The sequence below is a fragment of the Octopus sinensis genome, linkage group LG12, assembly GCF_006345805.1.
Source record: "Octopus sinensis linkage group LG12, ASM634580v1, whole genome shotgun sequence".
Taxonomy (NCBI): Eukaryota; Metazoa; Mollusca; class Cephalopoda; order Octopoda; family Octopodidae; genus Octopus; species Octopus sinensis.
This window is the reverse complement of record NC_043008.1, coordinates 68,642,059-68,654,558: the sequence shown is the minus strand read 5'-3', so window position 1 is coordinate 68,654,558 and position 12,500 is coordinate 68,642,059. Positions and strand designations below refer to the sequence as shown.

The window sequence follows — 12,500 nt, the reverse complement described above, 5'->3', positions numbered from 1 at the left end:
ATCTTGAAAGAAGGATCAGAATTATACTGGAACAAGCCACCAGTTCACCATTAGAACAAACTTCACCTGCGCATCAAAAACTTATTTACGTCATAACATGCGCAGGCTGCAATAGGCAGTATATAGGCCATACAAAAAATAGCTTACGTAACAGGATGGCGGTGCATAAATCACAAATTAGAAACCCTGATTACCGCAAATACCGGTCAGCGGACACATAGATAGATGTGCTGGAAATGTAAATCCGAAATTTACAACTAACCCGCTCTATAAATTCAGTGACAACGCAACCTTCACACAACGCCAAATAAAGAACTATATTTCATAAAAATTTTAGACCAAGTTTAAACACCCTGGGCCAGGAATACTAAACCAAAAAATAAGTCCTCCGAAAAGGAGATGCAAAATTCCACCACGGCTGCTACTTCAAACAGACACTCACTCTGACGGAAATATGCCTTAGTAAAAAAGGAAAAAAATTCTTTCGTGCAAATCTGACCCTGATACATACGATACAGCTAAGGGTCAGACCCGATTCTGATCGGTCAACAAGCTGATGACGTCTAGCTCTGCTAGAATGGACAGGATACAAACAGGGGACAGTCATTAGTCAGAATATTGATGACGTCCTTTTCTGCTTGAATAGTCACCTAACAAGTACAGACAGGGGGCAGATCTAATGTAGCTATAAGTCGTGATTGGGCAGAATCTGGATGACGTCCCGCTCTGCTTGACTAACGAAGCGACTGGTCAAAACAGGAAACAAACAAGAGGCAGATATAATGCAGCGATTGGTCAAAATAATGATGACGTCCCGTTCTACTTGACTAACGAAGCGACTGGTCAAAACAGGAAACAAACAAGAGGGAGTTATAATGCAGCGATTGGTCAAAATAATGATGACGTCCCGTTCTACTTGATTAAAGCCGCCTAACGAAACGATTGGTCAAAACATTGATGACGTCACGCTACGCTAGATTGACCACCTAACAGGCATTATAAAACCGAGCATTTCACAAAAACTCACTAGAACCACCCAGCGAACTTCCACCATGGGTCATCACATTGCTTAAGGTAAAAATGAATTCCTCGCTCTTTCGGAAACATCAATCTTCTGTATTGACCGCTTTCCACCACTTTGATCTGTTTTTTGTATTGAATACGTATCGCCACCGTGGGCCACTGCATCGAACACTTTGAACATATACTTCAAACTATATATCAACTATACATGAACTATATATCAACTATACATGAACTCTAAGATGTCTGACTCCGTTGTGTATTATAAATGAATTTCTTGTGTTTGACGGCATGAGCTGTCTTTTTTTATATATACACTTTTTTTGATAAGGTTCATTTCAGGAACTGAAACATGTTATAATGTAATATATAAAATTAAAAATGTATATACAAGCAGCATTTTCGAACTTCATTTTTTCAATATATATATATATATATTATATATATATATATATATATATATAATATACATATACATATACATATACATATATACGACGGGCTTCTTTCAGTTTCCGTCTACCAAATCCACTCACAAGGCTTTGGTCGGCCCGAGTCTATAGTAGAAGTCACTTGCCCAAGGTGCCATGCAGTGGGACTGAACCCGGAACTATGTGGCTGGTAAGCAAGCTACTTACCACACAGCCACATTTTATCTTATTGATTTTTGTCTTATTATTTTCATGGTTTGATCGGTCAACCTCCATCAATTACACGCTAATTCTTGAACTTAATGGCCCATCGGATTCACACATTGCACTAGAATGTGTGTGTACATATATGTTTGTGCTTGTATGTATGTGTGCGTGTGTGTGTGTGTGTGCGTGAGTGCGTACGATTGTTTTTGACCCAGCATTAAAATGCAATTTATAGCTTTATCTTTTTCAAGTTTCACCATTCTATGAAGAATATAAAAATTATGGCCAAACATTTCATATGTATGTATATATATAATATATACATGTACATTATTAATAAATATATATGCATATATATATACATATATGTACATATATATGTGTATATATACATACATTTATCCCAATATACACATACACCTGCTTGTTGTTTATACACCTGTCTTCGTCTTTTGTTTTTCTGTAAATTTCAACTATATCTGTGTGTATGTGTATATGTGTGTGTGTGTGGAGAGAGAGAGAGAGAGAGAGAGAGAGAGATGTATATATATATATAGATATATATATATATATATATATATATATATATATATATATATATATATATTATATATATAATACATGTATACATACATATGCATTAATCTCTGATATATTTCTCTTTCTATGTGTGTAACAAAAGGAACTTTAATCCATGAACATATGTTTGTATTGTTCTTCTCAACAGATCAATCAAACAATTGATTAAAAAAGCACAAATATGTCGTATATTTCTTACAACCAACATTACATATATTTTTTTTTATTTTATTATGTTTAATGTTGAATTATATGTGTTCACTAGAACACAGAAAGGCATATACTGCAGAAATTGTTTCGAGAGAAAAGTTCTCCTCATAGACAATATGTGAGAAAGAAACACATCATTAGGCTATGAATGATGTCATATTGCCTATAAGGAGAATTTTTTTCTCTTACAACAATTCTTGTAGTGTTTGTCTTTCCATGTTTCAATGCGCACAAACATAATAAATATATTTTATTCAACGTATTTTAGTTCGCCTCATATTAATTGTAATGTTACTTTTGCTTATGTTGTACTTGCAAAAACGCGTTATTTCATAAAGCATGAACAACACCACATTTTGTACCCACATGGTTTGTTGCTACACGTGCTTTTGACTAATTTGAATTAAAGCACCACTTAGATCGGGAGAGGTTTATTTTCTAGGGACACGTGGAAAGAAGAGAAAACTGATACAAATATATTTTTATATGTTTCTGCGAATTCTTATTTTCTTTAGTTTTCACCTTTAAACAATATTCACTTTTCAAATTTAGAGGTAAAGCATATATTTAAATGATATTTATTTTATTGAACACAAGAGGGTTGAGAAGAAAGTCTTTCCTTGAGATCTAACTATGTCACGCCATTTATCACTCCGTCACTGCAAACCACACTACAGCAATTAATACTAAAGATACATACTTATCATAAAGACAAATATCAGGAATCCATATCATGTCTTCTGGTAAGACAATTGATTCAATTCCATTGTATTCAGAGACATTCCAGACTAGGTTGCAATCCTTCCACTTCTGCAACGAAAAATTGAGGCAAAGATAATTCTACGTCTATAATTCTGTGTGCATGTGTTTGTGTGTTTGTGCTTGTGTTTGTGTGTGTGTGTGTGTGTGTGTGTGTGTGTGTGTATGTGTGTGTGTGTGTGTGTGTGTGTTGTGTGTGTGCGTACATATATGATATGCGCATGAGATAGCCAGACAGGCAGATAGGTAGATAGATAGATAGATAGATAGATAGATAGATTAATTCGTTTTACAAATATGTATGTGGTATATGTATATATAGATATATTTGCGTATATATATATATATATATATATGCAAATGTGTATTTATATATGCATGCACACGTGTTTGTGTATTATACATGTGTGTGTGCGCGTATGCCTGTGAGAAAGAGCGCGTGCACACGTATGTTACAAAGTGGCCAACACTTGTCTGGAGGACCATAGAAGGGGTTCAAAGGACCGAGCAACATAAAATATCCCTGCCTGTTTTTTCACTTTAATCGTCTAGTCGTAGAAAGGGAGTATTTTGGTGTTTCACTTTTTACAAATTTTTGGTTCATCATGCTAGTGGAGCTTAGTGGTTGCAATGTAGATTTGTTCTATCAAGGCATTTTTGAAACATAATAAAAATATCTTTATGACTTGTTTATTAGGGGATCAGAAACAAATTTACTATTTATGTGCGCGTGTATGTGTGTGCGTATGTGTGTGTATGTGAGTGCCTGTGTCTGTTTCAGTATGCCTCTGTGCGTGTATGTCTGTCTGTGTGTTTGTGCTTGTGTGTGTGTATGCGTGTGTGTGTGTGTGAATATATTAAATGTAAGTTATGAATTGTCTATAGATGTTCGTAATGAGGGGATGTGAGAAAGAAAATATAGAATAAGAAGATATAGAGGATAGAGAATGGGATATAGTTACAAAGATCAGGAGAAAATAGTGAAGAAAGAATGAAAAACACTAAGGTATAGTTTGGTGGGTATGTATACTGGGTTGTATTTGGTTATGAAATCAAAGATAGATTTTTATTTACTATGATCTGCCTTTCATTCTTTTTGGATCGTTAAAATAAAGTACCAATTGAGCGCTGGTGTCAATGAAATCAACTAAACCCTCTCGTTTCAAAACTATTGACTTGGTGTCTATATTAGGAACAACCATTTGGAATCAGCCTAATATGCATGGAAACACATGTAATCAGAAAGGTTAGATTTGTGTGCAAGCACTTGTCAAAGATGGATCAAGTTTAAGAAAGAAAGAAAGAAAGAAAGAAAGAAAGAAAGAAAGAAAGAAAGAAAGAAAAAAAGATAGGTAGAAAGAAAGAAAGAAAGAAAGAAAGAAAGAAAGAGATCCTTGATGTAAAGCTTATGGATTTGTGAAACGGGTTTTCCTAGTTCAACTAACAAATGTAAGCCTTACTTTTAACCAAATTCCATCTCCTTACGGGTTGAAAATGTCATTACTAAATCCACCCGTGTCTCAGCATCCTTAGATTGTACACAAGAAATTATGGGTTACATTGGTGTTTCTTGTTGTTGTAGACACATAAACACTTTTATAAAAGAAATGACAATGGATTTTGTGACAACATAAGCACTGACTGTCTCCTTGGAGTATTCCTTTCCAAATATTCATAACATCAAGGACAATCATTCTGCTTCTGGATACAGGTGTGAGGATTATCGATCAAGTGTTTCTGAGTCTTTCATTGGCAGTGCCTAGAGCAGTAGGTACTTTCGTCAAGAGCAGCCATGATCGGGTATAGAATCGAGTGCTTTTCCTACTTCAGTCAGTACAAAACTATGTACCAAGAGTAATCCGGCACAGCCAAATTCACCCTTTTTCTTCCGCCTGCATGATCATTAGTTACGTCTTTGTTGAATTCGCAAATTGGTTTAGACAGCTTGAGTAAAGTTATAATAATGATTAGACAAAGCAGAGAGTTTATGTTTTTCTGCCAAAATCAGCTACGAGATTCGTCCGTGCAATAGAAAACTAACTGATATGTCAATCTGACCTTCCATATTTATTTGGAATATTCACATCAATAACTTTCTGTACCTGTATCCAGCTATCGATCTCTTCCCGGTGCCTTCTCATTATACAACTTTCCTATAGCTTTGGTGATTATAGAAGTTATATTGTTGATGTTGTTACAGTATTCTTTCTTGAATATAACGAGCTATGATATTAGCCATGATACATTCTGACTGAAATCTCTCTTTTTATTACAGATCTTAGACCAGAATTATTTAAATTTTTCCCAAGAATGGGTTCTTTTTGCGAAGATATTGTTTTTATTCATCCAGTGTTGTACAGCATCTGATTCAAAAGAAAATTCTTATTACTAGCAAATCTTTCTAAACATGAAGTTTTTCACTCAACGTTTTGAGTTTGTATTTTGAAAATCTTTGTTTCCTCCACAAGAATTTGGAAAGTAGAATTTCTGCACATTTTGTCAATTTTTTTTTATAATATGTACTTGTGCTGTGAATTTATTATTCACTTTACACCTTAAGACGGTATTTAAATGTCCGATTCTGTGGTGCATATTGTTTATGTTTTCTTCTAGTTATATTATTCCTCGGGACTGCTTACGTTGAGTTTCTCATTACGAAGCGCCCTGAAGGTATCTCCAAGGTGTTTTTTCCACTGTGACAGCAGCTGTATACAAGCGGTTATTGATAATTCAATACATATCACATATTTTTTAAATAGTCAACTGCGATATCGCCTGTAACGTTTAACTTGAGAATAGATGAGGTTTTTTCCCTATTCTCGCCAAAAACGATCTGTTGTTTAATGATAGCTTGGAAAAAATGAAAAATTATTTTCAAACTGCAATTTTAAATTGGCTTTAAAATGCATATATCTTACAGTTATCTCTGTCGAATCAGTTTCATACGAAGATATACGTTTACAAAAATTAGTTGTATTCATTTTCTTCAATTTTTTTTATAAGTAAATTTCTATTAGAAACTGTTATGATGTTGCTGTTGATTCGATCAACAAAACAGCCTTCTCCTGAAATTAACTTACAAGTGAGTGAGCACTCCACAGATACGCGTAACCTTAAAGTAGTTTTCAGGGAGATTCAACGTGACACAGAATGACACAAGGCCGGGCCTTTGAAATACAGCCACTATTCATTTTTGCCAGCTAAGTGGACTGGTGCAACGTGAAATAAAGTGTCTTGCTCAAGAACACAATGCACCTCCAATTATCGAGTTCACGGCCTTCACGATCGTGAGCCGAATACCCTAACAATTAAGCCAAACGCCTTCACTGCTTGCATTTACTTGCTTCCAAAAGTCAGTTCACCTTCAGAGTGTTCATAAGAAAGATAATACTTTATGTGTGCTCTTTTGTTTTTGATAACCGCCACCAGATGGCTATGTATAAACTCCGCCAGATTAACACGAGTAGATGATAAGATGTGACCACCGTGACCGACCAGGCTACCAGATGTTACTACACATCGCTGGTCACAATGCGCTTCGCATTGTTTTAGCCTTCAAATGACGCCACTCCGCTGGCTAAGCGAGCAGGCCAATAGAAGAGTAGTGAAAGGGTAAAGCAGGGATCACCACCACCCCTGTTGAGCCTCGTGGAGCTTTAGGTGTTTTCGCTCAATAAACACTCACAACGCCCGGTCTGGTAATCGAAATCGCGATCCTACGACCGCGAGTCCGCTGCCCTAACCATTGCGCCTCCACGATAAGATGTAGTAACACTCATATTTAAGATATCTTTGAGCCGTTCTTCAACATTTCATGTTATAACTCGCTATAGATGACCAATGGAATTTAAATCCGATTCCATGAAGGGTTACCCTATCACTTTTTACCGTTGCTAGACTGAGTGTTTGGGATCATTGTAGTGTTGAAACAGTGTACCTTGACCTAGACTTCGGTGTTGGAAGCATGTTTTCTTTCAGGATTTTACAGTATTTCTCAGCCGTCATGATACCAACTATGACATATACACTACCGACACCCTGTGAAGACATTGCACTCCCATACCATCACATTAACTCCACTATCCTTCACGATATATATGATGCAATTCTCAAAGTATGTTTCCTCAGGTCTACGCCACACTCGTCATCAAATCTAAATAGGTTGGATTTTGTATCACTGGACCAAAGCTTCTTATCCCAGAATACCCTAGTTTTAACATTATGGGTTCAGGCGAACTTCTAACGGGCATCTATATGTCATCCATGCAGGTTTACGAAATGTAAGTTACACCTAACGGTTTGCGCTAATATGGTACAGCCACTGACTTCAGACACTTCCCGGGCGAGTTCTGACGCATTTTTCTGCGATCTTTATTGGCCCTTGTTGTGGTCAGACGTGCCAGTCGCATAGTCATCTTCTTTGGTCGACCTGTACGAGTATTCACAGGTTCCACTGCACCGTTCTTACTTTAAATTTTGAACTATTTCGGTAACAGACTTTTTACTTACTTTCAAAACATTCTTGGTTTTCTATACATGATCTGTGTTGCATACAGACTTTTCCCCTTAAACCACTAGCTAGTTCTCAACCTCCACATTCAGTACTATTGGCAGAATTGTATTAATTTTTTTCTGACTGGCTGTATGAGAGTTGAGTAATGGTAATGATGAGTGAGTTTTTTTCCTGTTTTGTTTTCACATTTCTATCGCTCTCTTCTATATAACAGTTTTTGGCTGGTTTTGAATATATTCAGAAAATTGACAAACATCACAGGAGCTAGAATAACAATTGCTATCTATAGTCGCCACTTTATGCGTGTACGTATTTATAAACTTTAAATGTATTGTTTATTTTACCTTTATGATTATAATCTTTCTTCATGTGGATACAACAAACCTGCAGTAAATTCGTTAAAACTTTATTTTACGTCAAAATATATCATTTTAATTTTAACTGAAAATTATTTCTTTGAATTTATTTTAAACCTATTCCTTTCATCGCTAAAGTATCTCGACTCAGCTAAAGAATCTGCCTATGTGATCGCATGACTTCCTAGAAATATAAGACAAATCATACCACACCAACTTAAAAAATGAAGAACACATTGGATAGTGCTTCCTAAATACACTGTTTGAAAAGGTAAGACGCGATGGTTGCGGTTGGAACGCTTTTCATCCGTTGGATCAGAACTAAGCTGCGGCTGAACAACAACTGTATATATATGGTATGTATGTATATTAATGAAGAATAGAGTAGTTGTTGTTAGATTTCTTCTATAAATTACAATTGTTTCAAAAACGTGTGGGTGACCAATGAAATACCATTTACGGAGACATGGATGAGGACAATGATATAGGCGTGTCCATCATGTAATGCATATTACATAATAACCTCCATGACCGTTTAATCATAAATCGGACGATCGTTACAGATTAGACATTACTATATCCCTGTATATGTCTTTGTCTAAATGCGCGATATTTGATTTGTCACCCACACGTTGTTTAAACAACTGTATACCAATGCATAAATGTAATATCAGCTACACAATTCTTCTTTAATATGCATGCAAACCACTTACATCTATATAGGTATGTATATATATAATATAATATATATATATATATATATATATATAGATATATATATATATATATATATATTATATATATATATATACATATATATGTATATATATATATATATGTATGCATATATGTGTATGTATATATATATTATGTATATATGGTGTATATATATATAATATATTAGGGAGTATGGCTCCAAACTTACAGGGAAAAATCAGATTTAGTATTAAATCAAATTTCACAGTATAAATATATAAAATATGAATTAGAGATAAAACCACTATTAGGCAATCAAACAGTGATAGACATAAACCAATACATAAATAACAAATAATATAAATATAATTAATATAATATAATATATATATAATATATATATATATATATATATATATATATATATATATATATATATATATATATATATATATATATACATATATATATATATATAATATATAAATATACATATACATATATAACTTTTTTTTTCAAAAAGGTATAAAAATAATGATAAATATAATATAGGCATGTCCATAATAAGTAAAAACACTACGTACGTTTCATGGCTATAATTAAATTCGAATTACAATTAAGTTTAAGTTCAATTGAAATAAATTCGAACTAAAATTATAGTCAATCTTCAGGTTAATGATAATAGTTAAATAAATAAGCAAATAGAGTTAAACAATATTTTTTAAGAAATAAATAAAATAATAATTTTTCTTATAAAAAATCCATTATCTATATTAGAAACTTAAAACATTAGGATTATGTTATACAACCCATTTATTATGTTAAATATTTATTTTTAAGGTAAAATAAAATAGATAGAAATATGTATTTATCTATGAAGATATAATATGACTTTAAAAAACCATAATAAACTCACGAATAAACTCATGAAACGTACGTAGTGTTTTACTTATTATATATATTTATCACTCTTTTTATACTTTTTGGAAAAAAAAATTATTATATATATATATATATTTTATATATCTATATATATATATATATATATATATATATAATATATATATATATATTACATATATTATATTAATTATATTTATATTATTTGTTATTTATGTATTGGTTTATGTCTATCACTGTTTGAGTTGCCTAATAGTGGTTTTATCTCTAATTCATATTTTATATATATATATATATATATATATATATATATATATTATATATATATACTTACATTACTTAGATAAGTTTCGGCCGAAGTGGCCCAGGTCGTGTCTAATTTAATAGCACCACCTGGAAGAGATACACAGTCAGCTCTTGGGCACCTTAGCCCATTCGAGCAGAGAATTATTGTTTTCAGAGACATATCCCGGTGTGGGTGGTTTGTCTGATATTTGTTGGAGGTAATCATCTAGGGACCGTTTAAATGCCGTGAAATCACTCTTCCTCCTTTATGTGGGCTGGCACGTTGTTGAAGAAAGCAGGGCCAGTTGAGGTGAAATAGTTCTGTCGTAGTGCTGTGATACGATATGAACAGGATTTCTGTAGCCTGAGCTTTTTTGAGTCGATCCCAATAGTCAAGGCTTGTCATGTCATCTATTTTTTTGTGATTGATCTTTGGGGAGCTTCAGTTTTCATAATATTCTGTATCGTGTGGGAGGACCACAGCGGACAACAGTATTCAAGGTGAGAACGAGCAAAAATAGAGAAAAGTAGAATAATAATAGGGGCGTCTCTAGACCGGAAAGTCCTGAGTATCCAGGAGCACGTCCTGTGAGCCATGTCAACTTTGCTGTTTATGTGAGCACTCCACCTTATTTTGTAGTCAACAGTAACACTTAGGTCTCTAGCAGGCAGCGCTGGATACCATGAAGGTTTCGCCCGAGGGAAGAGTGTATGGTTGTTGGAATGCAGTCTCTTCACCGAAGTGGATTAGGTTGAATTTTTTCTCGTTTAGCTGCATATTATGTTTCTCCGCCCATTGGATAACAGCTAACAGATCAGATTGAAAATTTGTCTAGTTTTCAAACCTGTCAACCTATATATATATATAGTGGAAGCTTGTTAATGTTTCTGTTTACAAATGAAGGAAATCGTATTCAATATGTTGAGTTGTACATACAATTAGAAACTGAAGTTTCTTGAATCGTTACTTACAGTTCTACGTCGCGATGAAAGGGATGTGGCGTTGCAATATCACGGGAAAATATTCGTGAACACAACAGAATACGATTAGTGATCGAAATTTGATTGGTTACAAAAACTGTTCGAAAATGCATCAAATTTTTGGTTAATTATTATAAGCGGAAGACGTGATATATTCATTTCCCTTGGTCTCACGAATTACAATAAAGCAAAATACTATAAAGAGCTTACTGAAAATCCCCTCGAAAAAGATTCTCACAACATATGTATGCCTTCAGACAAAAAGCCTCTTCATCTCACCAACCAGATATATTTTGGAATTTGAAGGATGGTATTATTTACATAAACTGGTCTATTATAAAAAATGCGCCACCTCACGTTAATGGCACCAGATATGACTTTGTATTTCAAATAATGACATCTTTTTACAGACTTTTGTAATTGTGAACAAAAGATCGGAATTGCTGAATTCTTGTAATGACTGACATTAATATTTATTGAGGAGTTTCCAAACTTCAACTGGTGAAAATAGTTTATTTTTTCAGCAATTGATTTGCCATATCTTAAAAGATTTCCAAATATTTGGAGGAAAAAAATCATTCAATGATTCTCAACACTATAACTTCATAAACAATAGCCACTTTGCTTTCTTCCATGTGTTTTGAACATATGAAAGACGTGAAAATAATACGTTTTTGCTAGTGAAAACGAATATATTACGTGCTCTGCGTTTAACATTTGCCTGAACGAATGTGCTGCACTTTTTAAAACAGCTTTTCGTCAACCAATTGAAATTTGATCACTAATATATTGATCTTACGAATAATATTGCTTATATATAGTCCTGCTATTTCCCTTTTTCAGTCGCTTGAATGTACTCTTACTTATGTCCCAGAGTAACGGCTCAAAAAGCTTTGGATTCTAAGATGTGTGTGTGTGTGTGTATGTGTGTGTACGTATGCACACACAGACACACGGGCGCATGCACTCACACTAGCATACACACGCATGCACACACACATATATGCGTGCGCACACATATAGTCTGACGAAGGCTAGCAGACCTAAACTTCGAATTCACAGTCAACCCTCTTCTTACAAAAATGTAATAAATACGTACGCAGACCTTTATTATTTGACTGCACGTGTGGAAATTTCAAAGTTTAGTGAACATTTTTAAATTTGGTGTATTTTTGTAATTTTCCACACTAAATCTCGGGGAAAATTTAGCTTTTTCCAGAAAAAATTTTTTAGTTACAGAAGTTTAAAGTTTGATCATTTTTACCCAGTCAGAAAATAGGATCTGGAAGCTGTCACTTTGTGCGTGACAGCATGTGTTATCAACTGTAAACAAATTAAATATTAGCGGAATTCTGCTTTCCGGAATTCATAAGATTATGCAAAAACTAAATAAAAATTTTTCGTGCGTGATTTAAGGACTATCTAGTTATTATTTCCATTATTATCTTACAACCACCATTTAATAAGCGAAATATTACCGCGTGAGTAAGCAGCCTGATAACAGCTTGGCTTGTTACTGCGGAAACATACGATTGGCTAAAATTACCCAAAATTTACAAG

The 12,500-nt window shown here is 33.9% G+C and overlaps 1 protein-coding gene across 1 annotated transcript in view; it reads right to left on the bottom strand.

Annotated features, from left to right (window-relative positions):
- Positions 1-12,500, bottom strand: part of LOC115218087 (neuronal acetylcholine receptor subunit alpha-10) — a 90,172-nt gene that overhangs the window by 36,413 nt on the left and 41,259 nt on the right. Inside the window, exon 5 of the mRNA XM_029787868.2 lies at positions 3,151-3,260. Within this exon, the coding sequence (XP_029643728.2) occupies positions 3,151-3,260 (110 nt within the window). The remainder of the gene's footprint in view (positions 1-3,150; positions 3,261-12,500) is intronic.